This window comes from Sinocyclocheilus grahami, unplaced genomic scaffold (assembly GCF_001515645.1).
Source record: "Sinocyclocheilus grahami isolate Dianchi unplaced genomic scaffold, SAMN03320097.WGS_v1.1 scaffold18.1, whole genome shotgun sequence".
NCBI classification, from domain to species: Eukaryota; Metazoa; Chordata; class Actinopteri; order Cypriniformes; family Cyprinidae; genus Sinocyclocheilus; species Sinocyclocheilus grahami.
In genome coordinates, this window is record NW_015505197.1 from 3,017,084 (window position 1) to 3,040,554 (window position 23,471).

The 23,471-nt window shown below is 38.7% G+C and overlaps 1 protein-coding gene across 2 annotated transcripts in view; it reads left to right on the forward strand.

The window, feature by feature from the left end:
• Positions 1–23,471, forward strand: part of LOC107553590 (EH domain-binding protein 1) — a 141,947-nt gene that overhangs the window by 42,579 nt on the left and 75,897 nt on the right. For both annotated transcript variants that reach the window (XM_016235872.1, XM_016235880.1), the window contains exons 6-11: positions 9,194–9,375; positions 12,215–12,354; positions 14,060–14,152; positions 14,882–15,007; positions 16,986–17,256; positions 20,223–20,469. In XM_016235872.1, coding sequence (XP_016091358.1) covers positions 9,194–9,375; positions 12,215–12,354; positions 14,060–14,152; positions 14,882–15,007; positions 16,986–17,256; positions 20,223–20,469 — 1,059 coding nt within the window. The remainder of the gene's footprint in view (positions 1–9,193; positions 9,376–12,214; positions 12,355–14,059; positions 14,153–14,881; positions 15,008–16,985; positions 17,257–20,222; positions 20,470–23,471) is intronic.

Consider the following 23,471-nt stretch of genomic DNA (forward strand, 5'->3'; position numbering starts at 1 on the left):
TGTGTAAATGTTACAATAAATGTATTAATAGAGCTGTTGTAATTATTATTTTCATTATTATTTTCTTTTTTTATTTTATTTTACAGAACAACAGTAAAATTACAATAACATTTGTTAATGTTGATGGAGTTCTTGCTTTTTCTCAACTTTTATTTTGGCAGAAACCCGCAGGAAGACCTCAGTGCTTCTTTTTGTTGACAAATGATTCTCATTACGAATTTGGGAAGATGTTTGTTGCACGTATCGCATTGTCACATGCCTTTATAAAAATTCATAAACATTTTACTGAGCTGCTGACGAGTAACACAGTTTCAGCTTTGGACTTTGAACCCTGCCGCCGCGAGCTCGTGCAGCGCTGTTTGAACACGTGTATTAGAAAACATAACATTCTGCAATTTGTTTAATTGTTTAAGGGCATTTCGCGATTTTAATCATCAAACAGTAACCAGCAACAACCACCCTTCCTCTTCTCATCGAAGACATGCGATGCAGTACTAAACAGTCTCTCGCTGTCGGTGCTTGTAATGATTTTTGCGTCTTTCTCAGACAGCTTAAAATGTTTCCACACTGCCGTCATGTTTGCTGCATTAGCGCGCGCCTCTATTTGATCACGTCACGTCTTTGTTCGGTACAATTTATTCGGTCTTTTCGCTTATTCGGTTGCCGAACATTCGGTGCATCCCTAATTAATAGCTTTTTTTTGTCCACATATTATGGATTTTGGTTTTTGTATGAATTCTAATAAATTCACTATAAAAAGTTTTGGAATCAGTAAATTTTATTTTTTTTAAAGAAATTAATGCTTTTATTCAGCAAAGACATATTAAATTGATCAAAATGGCCACTTTTGCATTTTTATTCCAAAAATGATTTCTGTTTCAAAAAATGCTGTTCTTTTAAACTTTCTGTTGTTCAAGGAATCCTGAAAAAGATGCATCACAGTTTCCACAAAAATCCTGAAAAAGATGTATCACAGTTTTCAACAATTGATGATAATAATAAGAAATGTTTCTGGCACCAAGCATAGCAGCATATCAGAATGATTTCTGAAGGATCATGTAACACTGAAGACTGGAGGAATGGCTAGTGAAAATTCAGCTTTGCTACCAAATGAATAAATTACTTTTAAGATATATTCAAATGTAAAACAGTTATTTAAAATGCGATATTGTTGTTTTTAGATACATAGATAAAAAAATTAGAACCAATCTTACTGACCCCAAAGGTTTGAACAGTAGTGTATATGTAAGAAAAGAAAGGAGGCATGACGTCTGTTTAATTAACTGTCTGTTTGAGCATAATTTGATTCAGGCAGGTACTCTGTAAAGTGTCTTCTGTTACTTAAACTCTTTTTAAAACCATAGACTCTGTGTGATGGATTAAACCTATTATGTCAGTCTTAAACGGCTTAAAACTCTAGAGCCAACACAGATACGACCCTCAAAGCCTGTGGGACGACACTGCCATAGAATCTGCTTTACGACAGCATGACTGAAGCTCTTACAGCAGCTCGGATCCTGAGATTCCTTCAGACTCCGAGTGCTTGCAGACTGATTATTAAAGACCCTGAATGTTGTGTTGAACAAAACCAAAGTCCCTTTACGTCAATTCACTCGGCAGTCCATATTGTGATTTTTCTCCCATCCATTGTTCATCTCCTAACCTGACAGTGAGACATCCAATAAGAACTTAGCTGGTCATGATGAAGCCGTTACTGTTACTGGCTTTAGTGTTGTGGCAGTTTGCTCTCTGGCACTTACACACATCTATAATTCCCTTATCGCCTCTAAAATATTTTTATCCAGTGGCTAGTTCATGGACTAAAGTCTGCAAGTGCTGCACATAAAATAACTGATTATGATGGGTTTCTTCTGTCAAACAGGGTGACTTTCCGCTGTCTCAGAAGACACACACACACACACACTCAGCGTTTTTCCACCCAGCACTGATAACGGTCTCCTTTATACCAGTGATGGACTCACTGAGCATTAATTTAGGTTAGTGCTTTCGATATAATTACAGCTGTGTGTGTGTGTGTGTGTGGTCGTGTGAGGTGGAAACTGATGAGCTGGCACCTTTAAAAATGGCATGTTGGGTGTTCATCCAATAAATCTGTCTCTGGTGTGTGTATGTGTGCTTACCTGTCTCTCTGATATACATTGTGTGTGTGCTGGAGTGCTGCAGTGTTGAAGGTGTTTACGGAGCAGTATTTTTTTTGGCCCACAGCTGATAACTGAGAGGATGGAAGAGGGATGGACTGAGCAAAAGAAAAAAAATTATTTATTGACCTTAGTTTTTGGAATGGGCTGTGCGACTTTATAATGTGTTATTGTATTTTTATTGTACTTTTTATTTTTGCTTTATTTTATTACTTTATTATATTATTTTATAATAATAATATAAAAAATACACAATCATTTTATTTATCCTTACTTTATTTTAATTGCTTATTTACTCAATTTGTTCAATTTTTTCTTTAAAAAGTGACGTGACATGTGGCCAAGTATGGTTACCCAAACTAGGAATTAGTGCTCTGCATTTATCCCATCCTAAGTGCACACACACAGCAGTGAACACACACACACAACGTGAACACACACCCGGGGAGCAGTCGGGGGTTCGGTGCCTTGCTCAAGGGCACCTCAGTCGTGGTATTGAAGGTGGGAGAGAGCTGTACATTCACTCCCCCACCTACAATCCCTGCCGGACCGGAGACTTGAACTCACAACCTTTGGGTTACAAGTCCGACTTGCTAACCATTAGGCCAAGACTTCCCAATACACTTTATACTTTTGCTTTGCAAATACAAATGTAATATTAACACACAGGGCTAGGTATTGAGTGCAATAATTTTTAGACACTGACCTCGATACCACAGAGTATCTAAAAATGTCTTGTCTTTCGGTACCAAATTTCGATACCTAAGGGGTATTTCTACGGATGAAACATGAAGCTAATAAACACTATTAGCTTCATGTTTCATCCGTAGAAATGTTTTCCTGGGTTTCTTCTGTACAGAACCGAACACAGAAGTGTAATGGACATTTTTCATTGGAGACAGGGCCAGTTATGAACACGTAATTGATATATGAGCAGCAAATGAGCTTCCTCTGAGTCAGAACAGCGTTCGCAGAAGAGAACTGGAAGCAGCTAATGCTCATCAATAAATCAGTGGAAAATGAATAGAAATGATGGTGCTGTCTAAGCTATACATTTTAACAGGAAAACATTTCTACGGATGAAACATGAAGCTAATAAACACTATTAGCTTCATGTTTCATCCGTAGAAATGTTTTCCTGGGTTTCTTCTGTACAGAACCGAACACAGAAGTGTAATGGACATTTTTCATTGGAGACAGGGCCAGTTATGAACACGTAATTGATATATGAGCAGCAAATGAGCTTCCTCTGAGTCAGAACAGCGTTCGCAGAAGAGAAAACAGGCAGACAGCACTGGAAGCAGCTAATGCTCATCAATAAATCAGTGGAAAATGAATAGAAATGATGGTGCTGTCTAAGCTATACATTTTATGATGAAAGCACAGTAGTGTAAACTTGCCTAAAAGATGTGGAAACTCAAAACTATTTACACTGATTTATTGTGTTGGTTAAGTTTTGTTCCTTTGTGCAGTGGCTCAGGAGATGAGTCTTTGAGTCTGTAAAAACCTCAACAAGCTGAAAAAATAAAAACAAAAGTTTTTTAGGTAATGCGTAACGTAATCTTGTTAAAATGGATTTCATAAAATTGGTATTGCAAAAAATATCGTTCAGGAACCAGCATCAAATTCAAGGTATCGGTATCAATATTGAAAATGTTTGAACGATACCCAGCCCTAGTCATGACAATAAAGCACAGAAAGAGATAAAAAAATACGCAGGCAGGTCAAGTCTTTTTTATATAATAACTTGATACACTCGTTTTGAACCTCTTAAGATGAATTTACCAATCTTTCACAGGCCTGATGCATGTGATGTCTGTATTTATTTTGGCAGCGGATGCTTGTCCTTCATTGGAAAGCCTGAAAGAGACTGTAGGTCACAGGGCTTGGTGGGTTGTAGAGAGAGATTTATTTTCTGTTGTCTATTGTTATTGTTTTGTGTGTTCATAGGCACCAGGCGGTGTCCCAGTGTGGGTATGCTGCGGAAACAACATCTCCAGTATTTGAGCACAGCTTTTTGTGATTTCTCTCTCTCTGAAGGTATTAAGCTGGCATCTTCTCTGCCTCTCTTTTATAATAGGCTGGTATTGTTTTGGGCTCTTTTATTATTTTGGTGGCTGGTATTATTTTTGATTTCCATAAGTCTTGGTCTGTTGGCTTTGCTCGTCTTTTATGTTCAGCTGGAACAATGGCAATCCCCCAGCCACCGGCCCTACCCTCAATAACAATTCCCACAAATAATGACACTACCCCTAATCTGTGTGTGTGTGAGCGCCACTCGATGACAGTTTGGGGAAATCACATTTGAATCACAACAGATGAGTGATGACGGACAGAAATAGGCCCTGGGTGATGCCAACTGAAAATGTGTCATCCGTCCTCTCCCTCTTTTTCTCTCTTTGTCTCTTCCTTTATATATTTATATTCGGCTCCGCGTTCATGCAGAAACCCGCAACTGGCATTTATTGATGGAAAAGCCTATTGTGGCCCATTTCTTTGACAAACACTACATTTCTGATCCCCTCAGGGATCATCTCGGGCTGGGAACCGAGAACCGGTTTTGTGAGCCAGTATTTGGAAAAAGTTAAAATACTAAACAAATTCTAAATTGAGTCAGAATCAGAAGTTCAGCATCACTCTTTCTGCTCATCTGTGTGTGTGTGTGTGTGTGTGTGTGTGTGTGTTGGGAAGGAAGCCCCACCGCCCTCCCCCGCCCCCCAAACACTACATTTCTGATCCCCTCAGGGATCATCTCGGGCTGGGAACCGAGAACCGGTTTTGTGAGCCAGTATTTGGAAAATACTAAACTACTAAACAAATTCGAAATTGAGTCAGAATCAGAAGTTCAGCATCACTCTTTCTGCTCATCTGTGTGTGTGTGTGTGTGTGTGTGTGTGTGTTGGGAAGGAAGCCCCACAGCCCTGACCCGCACCCCCCATACTGGCACCAGCTGTGGATCAATACTGGGACAGCTGGGGCTGCCACCCGCCTAAACGCTACACACATACACACCCTAAAGTGGATGAAGCTCCCGGTCGCACCCCTTTCTTCCTCGCGCTTCCTGGAAATGTCAGTCAAAGGAAGTTTGAGGTTCATTTTAGGTGTGAGAGCCTGCAGGGGTTTTGTGGTGTTCTCCTCTAACAGGGACACACAAATACACTACACACATGCAGATGAGAAATATCGAATATTGTCATCATTTTAAGTGTTATGTCTGCTATCCTCTCAGTGATGGTGTTAGATTGTCATCGTGTTAACAAAACAAACATTTAAGCACAGGTCACTGGCAAACATCTCCATGATTCACTAGAAAAATTGTAGACAACCCAAATATGCCATGGCACCATGGATGTCATCCAGAGCAATGTTTCTAATTTACTGTTGAATATCTTGTTTTACAGTTAATGGTGTTTCAGAAAATGGCAAACATGTCAACTGGAGTTGGGCAAAATAATTTTCATTGTTGTAAACAGTTGCATTCTATATTTTATAGGCTTACCATTTTGAATTTGTATATAGAATTGCAGTGTAGACATTGAATTGCACTTATAGTATGCAGCAGTGTTGTTTTTAGTATAATTTATATACTGTCAGTAAAGTATTATATTAGTATAGCATTATAGTATTTATTAATATTTTGTATTAGCTTTTTATATTTTCATTTTAATGTTTAAATTTTTAATAATTTTGCTGTTCGATTTGTCAATTTTATTAGTTTTTGTTCATTTTTTAAATATTTCTGTTTAACTTTATTTAAAAATATTTTTTTCATATTCAATTTAGTACTTTTAAAATTTTACTTACTAATTTATTTTAGTTACTGCCAAGACAAAACGTCTTATTTTCTAAGTTTTTAAGTTTAAAATTTGTATCTAGTGTTGAATCTTATTTAGGTTTTATTTCAATTACCAAGAACGATTAATACTAGTTTTAGTTTAAGCTAACCAATAGGGTTACCTAACTTTAGTTAGCTAATACAGTGTGTTTTCTTTAACTTAATATAATCACACAATGCTAATAATGTAATCAGCTAATGTAAACGCTTTTTGACACTTTGGTTTGATTTTCTCTGCTTTGGGATTAAATGGTGACAGTGGTTTAATGATATTTTGCAGGATATACACAAAACTTTAATAAAACATACACAAAGTTAACATTTTCCACAATATATAGTCAAAATCCACAAAAAAATCTGCTCATTGATATTTAATGTATGTTTTTGTTTTTAAACATTACAGTTTGACATTCTTCTCTCAGTAGAAGTGTCTATATTGGTGTGTGTAGGGTGATATGCTTCTTAAGGGAGCAGCAGGGGGCAGCAGCCAGCCACCCTGGCACCTTCATCTCCCCTCTCCGCCAGGTATTTAGCAATTCTGTGGGTACAATAGCTGCGTATTGATAGTCATATCCCTGTGATAAATTAAAAGTGTCTTATTGTCTCTTTTCATTTTACACATTGTCATAATCCTGGACGGTAATCTGGGGTTCTGATTGACACCAGCAGCCAGGGAAAAGAACACCCTCATTGTTTGCGCTCGTCAAATCTGTTAAACCTAATTCTTCCCCGCATATTTGCATATTCTTAAGTATTTTTTCGGGGGAAGGACTAAATCCTTCTTAAGTGTTTGATGCATTTTGAAATTCATTCATAAAGGACCTACATGCACTATTAGCTCGGTATAATGCCAGTGCATAATCTCAGCGATAAGACACGCTTTGGAGTGCTGGATTCTTCAGGGATGACATGCTGTATTTCCGACCGATTCAACAGGGGCTCAAATGTCAACACAAATGTCAAGTGGCCTCGTCGGCGAGCAGTTTTGAATCTTAGACGCAGGTTTTTTCCCCTCCCTTTTATCGTTTTCATTTACTGAAGGAGTCACAGAGGACAGTCTCCCGTCCCAGCTGGAGTGGGGCATTGTGGGTAATTTGTCTGGGTGCGAGATTGGCAGGTGGCACTGTTGTTTTGATCGGGTCAGCGCTCCATCGCTTTACGTCTCTGTCTGTGTTTCAGCCGCCGGCACGTGGTGTGTTCTTGTTCGACACCTCTGATGGTGCCGTTCAGTCAGATTAATCACCTTCAGCAAACCGGAAGAAGGAAGACGGGTTAGTGTGCACTGCCCTTGTGAGTCGGCAGGTTTTTATGTGTGTGTATGGAACTGTATCGAGGCATTTCTGAGACGAAAATAGTCGCTCTTCAGCTCTCTGCGTCTCAATCTTCCTGAGACTGCTCTGATAAGGGCTCGTCTTTACCTACGGGGACCACTGATACATGCAAACACACACTCGTGTGCCAGGGAGCGAGATTTCTATCTGGAGATCTATATGTAGCTGCTCCACATATGCACACAGGCAGGTGTATGAATGCAGGCTGTTTGACAGGTTGTACACAATGCCTTTATAGGCATTTTTCTCTCTGCTCATTTTGTTTTGGATTGCTCTGCACAACATGCCTGATGGGATAAAAGTGATGAGAGCATGAAGGAAGCTGTCCCTGCACTGTGGCCTGTGTGATGGTGTTGAAACATGTTTCACAGGTTGAGTGTGGTACTTTCATCCGGGAGGAAATTGCTGATACTTAGTCAGCAAGCTGAGAAAATGCTTTAAGAACAAAGACTAAACGTGATGATATTTTTTTGACTTTGTTAAATAAGAGGAGGCAGGTCAGGAAATGTCTCCAACTGCGGTTCCGGCCTATCTGGCAAATGGTGGGCAAATGTTTTGTTTTGTTCCGTTTTTATTAGATGTTGTCGCCCCAAAGTCATTTTGGCACATGGCTCGTGTCAAACCCTTTTCCTCTCATTACTTTTTTTTTTAAACCATTATTATTATTAATTGTAGCACAGTCTGAATCCATAACATAATTTATGTTTACTGGACTTCACTAACCATAAACAAATCCAATGAATGGGAAAGCAGAATCAGGGCCAGTTCAGGTTTCCTTTCTAGTCCTTTTAAAATATTCCAGACTTTTACCTACAGGGGGCGCCATTGACCATTATGACCGGGCATGTTTGCTCTGATACTGAGTTTGGTTATTTAAATTATTTAGCCAAATGAACACCTTTTAGTTCCAATATGACCTTCTCTTTGTCTGAAAAGTCGTTTGAAGGTTTACGTGATATATGCCTGTAAATGGCTTCCAAATGTAGCTTTATCTCAGCATAGAGAATTCGGTTTCATTCTGTTTGCTAGATTTTTTAGCATTCTTTTCTTTTAGAGTTCATACTCCATTAAGGCGGTCTACATAAACTTGTATGCACGTGTTCCAGGAGTGCAGTTTTCCCCTGGGGTGTGTGTGTGGGCTTTGTACATGTTAAAGCAGGAGATGATTTTACCTGTAAGTGTGAGGATTAGCAACTTTCATTCATTCTTTTTGATTTTTGTTTTTTCTTAGTAAAGCACCACAGGGTTGTTTTGTGAAATGTGACTCTGGACCACAAAACCAGTCATAAGGGTCAATTTTTTGAAATTGAGATTTATACATTCAGCTGAAAGCTGAATAAATAAGCTTTCCATTGATGTATGGTTTGTTATTATAGGACATATATTTGGCCGAGATACAACTATTTGAAAATCTGGAATCTGAGGGTGCAAAAAAAAAATCTAAATATTGAGAAAATTGCCTTTAAAGTTGTCCAAATTAAGTTCTTAGCAATGCATATTACTAATCAAAAATTAAGTTTTGATATATTTACAGTAGGAAATTTACAAAATATCTTTATGGAACATGATCTTTACTTAATATCCTAATGATTTAAAAGAAAAATTTATAATTTTGACACGTACAATGTATTTTTGGCTATTGCTACAAATATACCCCAGCGACTTAAAACTGGTTTTGTGGTCCAGGGTCACATATGTATTTATTACGATTTGAAACTGTTAAAAACATATTGATGTCAGTTTATCAGATTTTTTTTTTCCAATGAAGCGTTGGTAGCAATTGTAATAAATTAGTTTAATTTAAATTTTTTCAGCTTAAGAAGTGTTCTAACTCTCTCTTTTTTGTGTGTGTGTGTATGTTATTTTAGGAATCTCCGTCAGGTCGTCGGAAAGCGTTGGCCACCAGCTGCATTAACATGAAGCAGTACGCCAGTGCCATGCCCACACAGACAGACGTCAAGCTCAAGTTCAAGCCACTGTCCAAGAAAGTTTTTTCCGCAACACTGCAGTTCTCCCTGTCCTGCATCTTTCTGCGAGAGGGCAAAGCCACGTAAGAGCAGCCCACTACACCACCCACACCTCCAAAACCAGCTGACTGCACCCACCCTGAAGGAATGCTGCCACTTCAAATTACGCTCTTATTCCTTTTCTCTCTGTTCATTTCTTTCTTTTTTTGCCTCAGTGACAGGGAGTGACGATACCTGACATTCCCAACATTCCTTTCCCTGGATTTCTCCCCCTCGCATCCCTCTCTCTAGCCCTTCCTCTTTGAAAGTGACTGTGTGAGCTGTGCTTCATACCTCGCTAGAGTCGCTACACTATTGACAACAGACAGTGGGCCTTTTTGACCATGACATTTTGGTGAATTTTGCTAAACTGAACTTAAATACTTCACACACACTTTTTTTTATGCAGATATAATATGATTCTGTGATTAACACTTTGAGTGATCTTTTATTAGTTTGTCATTAAAATATAGTTCATTGGTCAGAAGTAATTGTGGCAATCAAATTTCTGTTATTATTAAAGGGGTCATATGATGCGATATAAATTTTTCCTTTCTCTTTGGAGTGTAACAAGCTTTTGGTGCATAAAGAAGATCTGTACAGTTGCAAAGACTAAAGTCTCAAATCCAAAGAAATATTCTTTATAAAAGTTAAGAGTCAGCCACACCTACCTAAAACGGCTCGTACTAACACGCCCCCACATATCTACGTCACTATCTGGGAAGATTTGCATAACGCCGCCCAAATGTTCACGCAAAGAAAAGGCATAACTTTTATTCTCGCTGTAGTATTGTTGCGGCCGCCATGTCGTGAAGGCGCTGTGTGTTTCGTTGTGAAAGCGAAACTACTTTGTTTGGCCTTCCAAAAGAGGACGATATCTGCTTCGCCATGCCTGGAGCTGATCCGTGCTAGTTGCTGAGGAAATACAACAACTTTGCGCTGTGGATCGCTGTATCGGCTTTCACCATGGACGAAGTGGAGTCCAGCCTGGGGTCGTCACATGTGGTTGCCGCAAGTCTCCTTCGTCGAGTCCGCTGGCCACGCCATTCTCAAGCCCACCGCCTCTGCTCACTCTAGGCCGCCACTGCTCACTCTAGGCCACCGTGTGTGACGCTGTGTTTCGTTGTGAAATCGAAACTACTTTGTTTGGCCTTCCAAAAATGGACACGACTAGAAATCAGTGGTTAAGTTGTATTTACAACACTGTTGTAGAACACTTCAACCCAAATATTCAGATGTGTGCAGCACATTATATGGAGGACTGTTTACTGACTCACAGATTGTAAGCACGTTTTTTATATTTAAAGAGTTTTTATATTTTATATTTTTTTGGGGCAGTGTAGAGTAGCGTTTGTAGTTTGTAATTTCTCCGATCACAAATGCAGACATGGTTTTATGTTTACGCGGCGCGATGCAAAGATGTAAAAAGACAGTATAAGTCATTATAATCCATAATTATGTCCCCACTGGATGCAATTAATGCCTCTTTTATAATGGGTTTTCATGTTTTTGAATCATCGCCCCGGCCTGACAGGGCATCATCACAATATGGTAGGGGCATAACATTTCCGTCACACGCTTGAGGTATTCGGCCAATCATAACGCACTGGATAGCTGGCCAATCACAGCACACCTTGCTTTTCAGATCGATGAGCTTTGTAAAAATCGACTTCAGAAAGGCGGGGCATAGAGGAGAAACGATAATGTACTTTATGTGGAAAATAATGTGTTTTTTGAACCTTAAACCGCATAAACACATTGCATTACACCAAATACATCATATGACCCCTTTAATTAATATTTATTTATATTATTATAGAAAAATAGAATAGAATATATAAACAGAATTATTTTTATTTAAAAACCATGTCTCCCCCAAAAAGCTGGAGTCTTATATTATTTTTATGCAACTTCCTTCTTCCCTGGGTACTGTTGTTCAGAAAATATCAGGAAACACACATTTACGACTGTACCTCACGTTCCCCTGGCATGCACTAAAAGAAATCAAATCCTTTTGGAGAACTTCGCCCCAGACTTGAGCTGTTGCTTTTTGACATGCAACATGTCACAGCAAACAGAGGTCAGATGGAATGTTTCCAGTGTGTGAGTGTATGTGATTTCACCCTTGCGCTATATGAGATACGTGTATGTTTGTGTGGCTTTTGTGGTGTGTGTGTGACAGAGGTTATGCGACGGAAGTGTAACCGCTCTTAACCCATGGGAATGATCTCAACAGCACACAAATAAACCCCATTACATAAGTTCAAATCAGCTCCATGCCTGCCAAAGAAAGACTGGACCGCATTCATAAAGAAGTGTGAGATAGACAGAGAGAACTTGAAGACAGGGACATTGGGAGGGAGAGAGGGAGTTAATCCAGGAGCGTTATCTTGCCGTGCTTGTGAATGCCCTGGCTGGAATGCATGTCCGTATTGCACTGCCTCTTATGAGCAGGACCATGAAGGGCAATTCGTTTACACGTTCATCTTTCGCTGGCTCTCTCTGTCAACCTGGCTTTCTTCTCTTCTTCCGTCCATCTTCTTCTTTTTACACAAAAGCACAGTGAATGGAAGCCAAATTCACTCTTTACCAACAGTGTTGTCTGTGTTTTATTCAAGTTCTGGGGAAGGTGTTATAAAAAAAAAGTTAAAAATTCTCAATGCATTCTCAATTTTACAGTATTTACATCCATTTCAAATCCAATTAGCTTCAAAATGAGTGCAGAAAAATGCAAAATAAATAAAAAATAATAAATAAAAGCCTCAAATTCTGTCTGGGGCTGCTGAGTACTCTATATCTCATCTATGGTGAATTCATCTCATCTATGAATTGATTTCATCAGATTTATATAGTGCTTTTGTCTCCGTCACTTTTTGTGTGTAGTGATGAAGATATGCAGAGTCTGGCCAGTCTGATGAGCATGAAGCAAGCTGATATTGGTAATCTGGATGATTTTGAGGAAGAGAATGAGGAAGATGAGGAGAACAGAGTGAACCAAGAGGAAAAGTCCGCCAAGATCACAGGTGAGACCTGCTGAATTTCAGCTGAAGACGCTTTGCAGGTGAATCTGATCATTCTTTCTGTTGAAAGGCAGTGATCTGTTGTTTTTTGATCTGTTCCTTTTTCATTATTATTCTATTCTGTTATTTTCTTTTGTATGTAATAATCTGTTCTGTTTCTTGATTGGTTCTATTTATTAAATTTTTTCCATTATTCATTTGTTTCATTATTTTTCATTAATTCTATTATATTTTTCTATTCTGTTATTCCTAATGTTTCTTCTTTTTCAATTTTATTCATTACTTTATTTTATTATATTTGTTTTGTTTCTTGTTTTATTGTTTTTTTTCTGTTTCATGATCTATTTTTTTATTGTTTGTTTCATTCTATTTTCTTCTGGTTTTTTTGTTTCTTATTCTGTTGTTTCTGTTCTTTTTGTTGTTCTTTCTATTCTGTTCTGTTCTATTTTATTCATTTTTCTAGAATTTAGTTTCTGATGGCTGCATGGTGCATTTGTATGTAGTGTATAAGCTAAATATTTATGTCTAAATTGTTATAAGAGAACAAGAATAGATATGTGTGGAGTTTTGATCGCTTATAAATTTCAGCATGTCAGTGTTTGGTGTTCTCTTCAGGATTTCTGTCCAGTCTCAGTTCAGTTTCATTTGAGTGACAGTTACCTTTTTTCCTTTTGTGGTTTAATTTCTGTGTGTCATCTCTGGATAGACCTAAAAATGGCTGTCCACCAACGTTTACTATCCAACCTGACAGAACTGGAGAGGCTCTGCAAGGAGGAATGGCAGAGGATCCCCAAGTCCAGGTGTGAAAAACTTGTTGCATCTTTCCCAAAAAGACTCATGGCTGTATTCGATCAAAAGGGTGCTTCTACTAAATACTGAGCAAAGGGTCTGAATACTTAGGACCATGTGTTATTTCAGTTTTTCTTTTTTAATAAATCTGCAAAAATGTCAACAATTCTGTGTTTTTCTGTCTATATGGGGTGCTGTGTGTACATTAATGAGGAAAAAAAATTAACTTAAATGATTTTAGCAAATGGCTGCAATATAACAAAGAGTGAAAAATTTAAGGGGTCTGAATACTTTCCGTACCCACTGTATGTGTGCATTTACTTATGCCTATTGAGGCTTAAGGCTGTGCTTGTTTACATTTGTTATGCTTTTGGTCATAGTTTATTTGCTGCTTTTTTTTAGGCTTTCATACACAATGCATTGCTTGATCTCTGTGTATGATAAGGAATGTCCACCCAATACATGTCCTGTGAGTGTATGTTCGTGTTTGCATGTGCATATGTCTATGTGTGCGTGATCGTGTGAGTGCGTGTCTGTGGGACTCTGTGATATAATCCAGCCTCCCATCACCCCCAAAAAGCTGGAGTCTTAACATTAAGCCCATGTGCTTTTATCCCTTTATAAGTGTATGTATGGAGCTCCTATGGAAATGCTTGAGTTGTTTATTCATCGTATGGGTTTAGGAATCTCTTTGTTGCCATAGAGATGACGTCCGATATGGTTTTCACAGTTTGTTAGAGCGAAGACGCAGTTCGGTCTCTTTTCAGAGAGACACACCTCAACATACACACACACATACACACACACACACATATTTCCTGAATGTATTACATACCTCTCTTTGCATTATACAGGTTAGCGTGTGTATGTGTGTGTATGTATTTGAGTGTGTATTGATTGTATGTTGTGCTGTTTGCAGAGATTGTGAGGCAGCTGAATGCTCTCAGCTCTATAGATGGAGATCCAGATGACTGCCTAAAGCAACCAAATAAACCTGCCTCCTCTTCTGAAGGTCTTTCCGCTTTCACCTTCTTTCATTCTTTTATTCACACTCTCTTACTGTTCTCACTCTCACTTTTATTCACTATCTGTCTTTTTCCTTCTCTCCTCTTTTTTTTTCCATCCCTGTGGTTGTGCTGTGTGTTATAGAGCATCCGTTTATTGTTATAATATTTTTTCTTATTTAGCGTTCTTCATTTGTGATCTTGTACCCTCGTTCCACCTTCTGCAGTTTGTAGTGAACCCAACTACCCTCTGAAAAACTTTGTTTCTGTATCCATGGAGTTGATGATCCTGAAAGACGTCCTTAAAAACACCACTGGACGGATGGTAGAGTGCTCGGATGGCCTAATATGGGTCAGGGTGGCGTGGTTGAGCGAACAGAGACGCCACATCTTTCTTATCACCTCAGAGAGCACTTCACTCTGTCATCCTACACACACACTGTTTTGTTTTGGCCCACTGGCTCATGTTGTGAGTAAAAGTTCAGAATGAAACCCTGCATCAGCTCTTCTGGAACATACAGCTCTTTGGACCTGAAGGATCTTGGTGTGGTTCACTTCAAAATGCAGATGTCAACAATTTATTTATTGGTTGTTCATGCCAGAGTTTTGCTTTTATTCAGATTTTCACCCGATAATTCAGCGCTTGTCCTTGCTGATTGTTTTGGACTGATGAGTGATATTCTCTTTTCTCTTCCTTCTTGTTCTTTTATCATTGTGGATGGATGTTGATGGTTTAGAGCTGATCAGTAAGTTGAACTTCCTGGATCAGGAGGACCAAGAGCAAAGCAACATGAGCTCTAACCTCTTCGATGAACCTAATGACCCGGTTGACCTTAACCCCTTTGGTGACCCGGATGAGGACGGTAAGGAGTGACTCTTGACTCTTTGTATGACCCCTTTGCCCCTTTATCAACAGGGCAGGTTGTACTCATAAACAATCTGAGACACGTGACGATGTATTAAAGGGTTAGTTCACCCAAAAATGAAAATTAGCCCATGAATTATTTTATTATTTTTTTAAATAATGGGTTAATTTTCATTTTTGAGTGAACGATCTCTTTAAGTGAAAAGGGAATGTTTACTGCAACTGGATTTTGGAAAATCATTCTTAATTAAGATTTAATTATGTAAATGCATTTGATACTAGGGATGTTCAAAACTATTTTCAAATCCAACTAGTCAGTGGGTAGTCAGAACAACTAATTGACTAGTTGGTCATAAAGCTGGCATGAAATGAAAATAAAAATGTTTAATTCATGTTATAGAGCTTATTGTGAACGATTGATCCATGTATGTTTTTATTTAAAATATACAGAAATTATTACAGCTATGACTGTTGATCATGATTGTGAGATTATTCACAATTTTTATTTCAGTTATAGTTTATTTTCATGATTATACATTTAAAGGGGTCATATGATGCAATTTCAATTTTTCCTGTTTTTATTTAAAATATACAGAAATTATTACAGCTATGACTGTTGATTATGATTGTGAGATTATTCACAATTTTTATTTCAGTTATAGTTTATTTTCATGATTATACATTTAAAGGGGTCATATGATGCAATTTCAATTTTTCCTGATCTGTAAAGTTGCAAAGACTAAAGTCTCAAATCCAAAGAGATATTCTTTATAAAAGTTAAGAGTCAACCACGCCTACCTAAAACGGCTCGTTCTAACACGCCCCCACATGTCTACGTCACGATGTGGGAAGATTTGCATAACGCCACCCAAATGTTCACGCAAAGAAAGAAGGCATAACTTTTATTCTCGCTGAAAGCTAAACTACTTTGTTTGGCCTTCCAAAAGAGGACGATATCCACTTCGTCATGCCTAGAGCTGATCCGTGCTGGTCATTGAGGAAATACATCAACTTCGCGCTGTGGATCGCTGAATTGGCTTTCACCGTGGACGAAGCGGAGTTCAGCCTGGGGTCGTCACATGTGGTTGCCGCAAGCCCACCGGCCGCTCCTTCGTCGAATCCGCCGGCCGCGCCGTTCTCAAGCGTGCCAGCCGCCGTTCACTCAAGCCGGCCGTGTGTGACGCTGTGTGTTTCGTTGTGAAAGCGAAACTACTTTGTTTGGCATGCCAAAAGAGGAAACGACTAGAAATCAGTGGTTAAGTTGTATTTACAACACTGTTCCAGAACAGTTCAACCCAAATATTCAGATGTGTGCAGCGCATTTTATGGAGGACTGTTTCCTGATCCTGGTAGAGTAGACTACAATGCCGGCTGTTCTGACTCGCAGTCTGAAAGTAAGTTTTCATATTTAAAGAATTTGCCACTGATGATTCAAACGAGTTTTGAGCAGTGTAGAGTAGCGCTTGTTGTTTGTCATTTCTCCGATCACAAATGCAGACATGGTTTTATGTGTACGCGGCGCGATGCAACGCAATGTGTAAAAAGTCAGTATAAGTCATTATAATCTGTAATTATGTCCCCACTGGAAATGCCTCGTTTATAATGGGTTTTAAAGTTTTTGTCTCGTCGCTCCGGGACACGGCATCACAGTATGGTAAGGCGCATAACATTTCCGTCACACGCTTGAGATATTCAGCCAATCAGAGCACACCTCGCTTTGTAAAAAAAAAAAAGACCGATGAGCTTTGTAAAAATAGACGTGTTTCAGAAAGGCGGGGCATAGAGGAGAAACAATGTACAATATGTGGAAAATAATGTGTTTTTTTAACCTTAAACCACATAAACACATTTCATTACACCAAATACACAAAATAATGTTCTTTTTAGCAACATCATATGACCCCTTTAATAGTACAGTTATGGTGGGCATAATTTATATAATACAGGTGGGCATGTTGCGCATTGTGTATTTCTAGAACCATCTCCCGAGCCCCATGTGCTGTCTACTATCAAAGATCAAGAGCCTGTATTTGATCAGAACACCTCTTATCCCTCAAACCCATTTGATGAGGCTGACACAGATATGGATTCTTCTCAACACGGGAACCCGTTTGAAGAACCTGAACCAGAACCCCAGCCTAAAGTATCTCCACCCAGAAGCAGCAAGAGAAAGAACGTCCGTCCGGTGGACATGAGCAAATACCTGTACGCCAACACAACCAGGACAGAGGAGGAGGAGCTAGATGAGTGAGTCAAGGCATATTCTGTGGGATGGGCTGTGGGTTACAGCAGATCAATTTAAGTTATTATTTATATTTATTTATATCAACACAGTTCTGTAACTAGGGATGCAACGATTATAGATTTTGTTGGCACGATTATTGTCTGAGAAATAATCACGATTATGACGATTATTATGCATTTATTAATTTCACAAAATTATTAATGTATAAAATCAGATGGACACTCTTTAGATAATAAAGTGTTATTTATTGCTGCCTTTAGAAACAGAAAGAACAGAGTAACCAATAATACAGCACAACATAATAATAATAAAGACAAACAAATGTCTATCTCTCCAATTGGAATTAAAAAGGTGACCTCTGCTCTGTAAACATCAATGTCAGTATTTCCCTTTTATAAATAACTAATGAAAATGGATCACAAAAGTATGTAGTGTTTTCAGTTTGTAAATTTTTTATGTTTCTTTTGGACCTGAGGCAGAAAACTGGAAACATGGTGGAAAAAAACAAAACAATTATTGTTGGTTTTTGACTTTTGCATAATACTATAAAAGGGATAATATATAACAATGTTAATAAGTATTATTGATAAAGGACTATTAACTTTATTTATCCCACAGGGGAAACTATTAATAATGAGGGGAATAAACTGAACTATCATTGTAATCAACTGTCATCCATACATATTCATTTTAATAATGTTTATAATCATATGATTTTACATGTGGTCAGAGAAAATCATGTCTATTATTTAGGTTTGTGAGATCGCGCTGCGTGCACATTCAAACGTTTAGGAGGACTCAAACTTGTGAACCCTGCCCCGTGACTTTTATTAATAAAATAGCTTAGATACTGAATTGCTACATATTCATGAGCAAGGAGAGGGTAAAATCACTGTTTAAGTAACTAAACTCTCATGTTTGTAGAGAGATGCGCTGACGCAGGTTCACACACACACTTCTCTCTCTCTCTCTCGCTCTCTCGGTCGAATAATTAATTAAAGTAGCTAAATTTTACTATTAATCAATTCAAATAAATGTGATCTTACCACACTATTTCATCTGTCTGATCTGAAGTGGGCAGAATACTGAGCTAACGAGCCGTAGCTCTGCCTTCATGTCGCGCATTAAAATAGTTTAAAGCCGTGTATTCGCTCTTTAGCAGCAGTTTTTATGGCAATATTTAAATGACACCCTGGTCATTCTTGGTGTACCCAAAATGGTCCTACACTATCGACTCTTACATTACATCTTACATCTTACTCTTACATTTCTCTGGTGGAAATAAAGGATCGCTGTTTGGTTTCTCTGTCATAGTTAATCTAGTGTGTGTAGTAGCCTCCGTGTCTGATAAGCACAGCATTTTAAGATGGTGCACCGCTAGTGTAACTTTGTTATCGTTTTGCGCAAGTTGCAACTGTTCCGTCCTGTGCAACAGAAACACTCAGTGTAGCAGAGCCTTTACGATTAATTAACCGTGACATTTTAAAGCGCGATTAATTGTGAAACCTATCTGTACATCCCTATCTGTAACACACAAAATTTGTTCTACTACTGTTCATTAGTAGCAAGTGTGTGTGTGCTTGTTTGAGCGAAGGAGAAAAGCACTTGTCGGAGGAGAAGAAAGTGGTGAGCGAGTTCTTTCAGCAGGAACAAGGCTTCTGTTGTTTCCCACATTCTTTGGGCTTGTCTGTTCATCTCTGCATTTCTCTCGTCCCTCACTCACTCACAGTGCTCCAGCAGGGACACACGTTTCCAAACCTGGCATTATATAGAGAACATGAGAGCAGAGGAGGATACATTTTTAAAGCTGAAGTGTTTCTAAAGGGTTTCATTTTTCCAATGTTAAAATGCTGTCACTTTCTACTACAGCACCTGCTGGCCTGTCAGTCCAGTAATGCCAAATTTTCACTGGCACCACCACAAATTTTTAGCAGTGCATAAAGAAAAAAAACAACTATATATACACAAACACACACACACCATGTTCAAAAGTTTGGAGTCTGTAAATTTTTTTAACATTTAGCATTACATTTTCAGAATTCTTTGATGAATAGAAAGTTCAAAACAGCATTTGTTTAAAATCTTTTGTAGCATTATAAATGTATTTACTGTTTTGTTCAGTTTAACACATCCTTGCTAAATAAAATAATTAATTTCTTTAAAAATTATGTTTCTTTAAAAATTAAGCTTAGCTTACTGAAAATTACATATTTATATTAAATGTTGTAAGGATGTTGTACATGAGACATATAAAAAAAATTGCCTACTAAGATCTCTCTAAAACCTTCTTTTTCTGCTTTCTTTTCACTCTCCTTCTCTCTCTGTCTCTCGTCCTCTCTTTCACCTGCATTTGTTTTGACTGCACTTTCCACTTTTTTCTTTTCTTAACTTGTTTGCATTGCCGTCAGCTCTTTCCTACAGCTCCTTTCTCACTCTCACTGTCTGTAAGCTTGGGATACTTTGTGTTTTTAACCTTGTCTTTCAGCTGAATACCTGCTCAGGCTTTTCTCAAATCTGCCTCCTCATTGTGTGTGTGTGTGTATTCATGTACATGTGTGTGTGTGCTTGTGATGAGTGATAAGCCTTTACACAGCAGTGTATTAATGCAAGCGGACATCTGTGTCCGCCTGTCAGTGAGCTCTCCGACGAGGCCACAGGTTAAAGTTCATGAGGTGTGACCTCTGGAGAACCTGGTCCTTCTAGAAGTCAGCAGAGCGTTTTATTGGCTAATAATGTTAGCTGATGCCTCCTCTACCTGAAGACAACAACACACACACATTTGTCAGCATAATATTACAGACAAGTGGAAAGGGGTAGAAAATCTACGTGTTAAACTAGCTAAGTATGCTAAATTGACAATTACCTGTTGAGTGAACGAAAACACCGATGTCCCATTTCTACTGTGATTCACCAGTTTGCTTGTTTAAGCTTTTTTTGCTGATATGGCAGTTTGTTCTTCCACTCTCAGATCAAACCCATTCTATGAGCCCAGAGCCTCCAGTGCAGCCTCATCTACCGCAGACAGCAGCACCTCAGAGAAGAGCACCAAACGCCGGGCCCCTCTGCTTCCCAGTGCTGGACCCAATCCTGCTGTGGCCCCTGGAGGCCCTGCACCAAAGACTTCAGCTCCTGGAGTAGCATCCACTCCGCCTTCTCTGGCACCCTCAGCTGTCACAGCTGTGATAGGGAGAGAGTTTGCCTCGTCCTCACCTAAGGTATATCTTCCTCACCACATTATGACTCTTTCATTTCCAATAGAGTATGATGTTAGTGTGTTGTTGTGCTAAAAAAACATGCTCTAGTAAGCATGAAAAAACTAATTGGGCAGAAATAGTCAGTTTTTACATCTGGTATTGGTATTAAATAAAATATAATTATCTTTTTCACCTTATCAGCCATCTTTGTTGAGTTTAACTGAGCTTGTCCTAATGCATTCTGGGATTGTGATGCAATGCAGCCTTAGATTTTGGTCAAAGGAAGGATGAAAATCTCTCCCAACCAGTGCTGGGAACCTTCTCATTTGGTGCATTACTATAATATTAGAGGTTATAATTAGACCCTAAACTATTATATTTAACTGCTATTTCTTTTCAGATGTAATAATCACATTCAAAACTGAAATGTTTGAATACAACTGAATTGCACATAAAGTAGTTTAAAAAAACACACAAAGAAAATCTTATAATTGTTGATGTGAAAACATTTGTGCTGCTTAATATTTTTATGGAAACCATGAATTTTTTTTAGGATCTTTGATGAATAGAAGGTTCAAAAGAACAACATGATTTTGACAGAAATCTTTTATAACATTATAGTCTTTACTGTCACTTTTGATCAATTGAATGTGTCTTTTCTGAATAGAAGTATCAATTATGGGTATTTCCCATTACAGGATCTTTATTTTGGTCACTCTTTTTTCCAACAGTGCCACATTTCTTGGTTTCTCCTTTCACTTCTCTTTTTGACATCCAGGACCACTCACTCCATCCCTCTCATCTTCTTTCTGTCCTCTTCTTGCACGCTTCACTCCAAACATTTAAATACAGGCATGTATTAGCTGCTCTGTAGGATCGTTATATATGCATTATGATTCTCTTCACTCAATGCTTTAGTGAGTCTAATTAACTCGCTCTGCGGTCCCTCACTGGCTGAGGGTGTTGGGAGTAGGGGGCGAAGGGAAGCCCACCAAGTGTGAATGAGAGCGAGGTGTCGGGCTGCTGCAGAGGGGCTTATACATGGCCAGATTAAATCCCCACAGGCCGAGTGTTTTTATTTATGCCTGCGAGTGTGTGCGTTATAATGTAGTCCATATTTAATTATAGCGAGGGTTTTATCACAGCACAGCACTTGTGTGTGTGTCCATGCCTGAGAAGTCCTGCCCAACTTAAACATTTAATTACCCAAATTCAGTGGCCTGTGATGACACACACACACTCACATAGACATCAGGAAAATAAGCAAATTTCCTCAGAAACAGAAAGTGGTGTCCAAGTTTCAGCTCATGGATACATGGATTTGTGCTCTAAACCAGTGCAGCCTCATCTACCGCAGACAGCAGCACCTCAGAGAAGAGCACCAAACGCCGGGCCCCTCTGCTTCCCAGTGCTGGACCCAATCCTGCTGTGGCCCCTGGAGGCCCTGCACCAAAGACTTCAGCTCCTGGAGTAGCATCCACTCCGCCTTCTCTGGCACCCTCAGCTGTCACAGCTGTGATAGGGAGAGAGTTTGCCTCGTCCTCACCTAAGGTATATCTTCCTCACCACATTATGACTCTTTCATTTCCAATAGAGTATGATGTTAGTGTGTTGTTGTGCTAAAAAAACATGCTCTAGTAAGCATGAAAAAACTAATTGGGCAGAAATAGTCAGTTTTTACATCTGGTATTGGTATTAAATAAAATATAATTATCTTTTTCACCTTATCAGCCATCTTTGTTGAGTTTAACTGAGCTTGTCCTAATGCATTCTGGGATTGTGATGCAATGCAGCCTTAGATTTTGGTCAAAGGAAGGATGAAAATCTCTCCCAACCAGTGCTGGGAACCTTCTCATTTGGTGCATTACTATAATATTAGAGGTTATAATTAGACCCTAAACTATTATATTTAACTGCTATTTCTTTTCAGATGTAATAATCACATTCAAAACTGAAATGTTTGAATACAACTGAATTGCACATAAAGTAGTTTAAAAAAACACACAAAGAAAATCTTATAATTGTTGATGTGAAAACATTTGTGCTGCTTAATATTTTTATGGAAACCATGAATTTTTTTTAGGATCTTTGATGAATAGAAGGTTCAAAAGAGCAACATGATTTTGACAGAAATCTTTTATAACATTATAGTCTTTACTGTCACTTTTGATCAATTGAATGTGTCTTTTCTGAATAGAAGTATCAATTATGGGTATTTCCCATTACAGGATCTTTATTTTGGTCACTCTTTTTTCCAACAGTGCCACATTTCTTGGTTTCTCCTTTCACTTCTCTTTTTGACATCCAGGACCACTCACTCCATCCCTCTCATCTTCTTTCTGTCCTCTTCTTGCACGCTTCACTCCAAACATTTAAATACAGGCATGTATTAGCTGCTCTGTAGGATCGTTATATATGCATTATGATTCTCTTCACTCAATGCTTTAGTGAGTCTAATTAACTCGCTCTGCGGTCCGCGGTTGGGAGTAGGGGGCGAAGGGAAGCCCACCAAGTGTGAATGAGAGCGAGGTGTCGGGCTGCTGCAGAGGGGCTTATACATGGCCAGATTAAATCCCCACAGGCCGAGTGTTTTTATTTATGCCTGCGAGTGTGTGCGTTATAATGTAGTCCATATTTAATTATAGCGAGGGTTTTATCACAGCACAGCACTTGTGTGTGTGTCCATGCCTGAGAAGTCCTGCCCAACTTAAACATTTAATTACCCAAATTCAGTGGCCTGTGATGACACACACACACTCACATAGACATCAGGAAAATAAGCAAATTTCCTCAGAAACAGAAAGTGGTGTCCAAGTTTCAGCTCATGGATACATGGATTTGTGCTCTAAATTGCCCAGTGAGTGTGCCGCTGGACTCAGACCAGATCAGTCTAATTAAACACAGAGTGATTGGTCCATCAGAATTATTTCAGTATTCAGTATTTGATCTGAGATGTCACGTTTCCAGCAGAACCCTATTTATTCTGATCATGTGCTCCCTCAATCTCTATCCCTCACGCACTC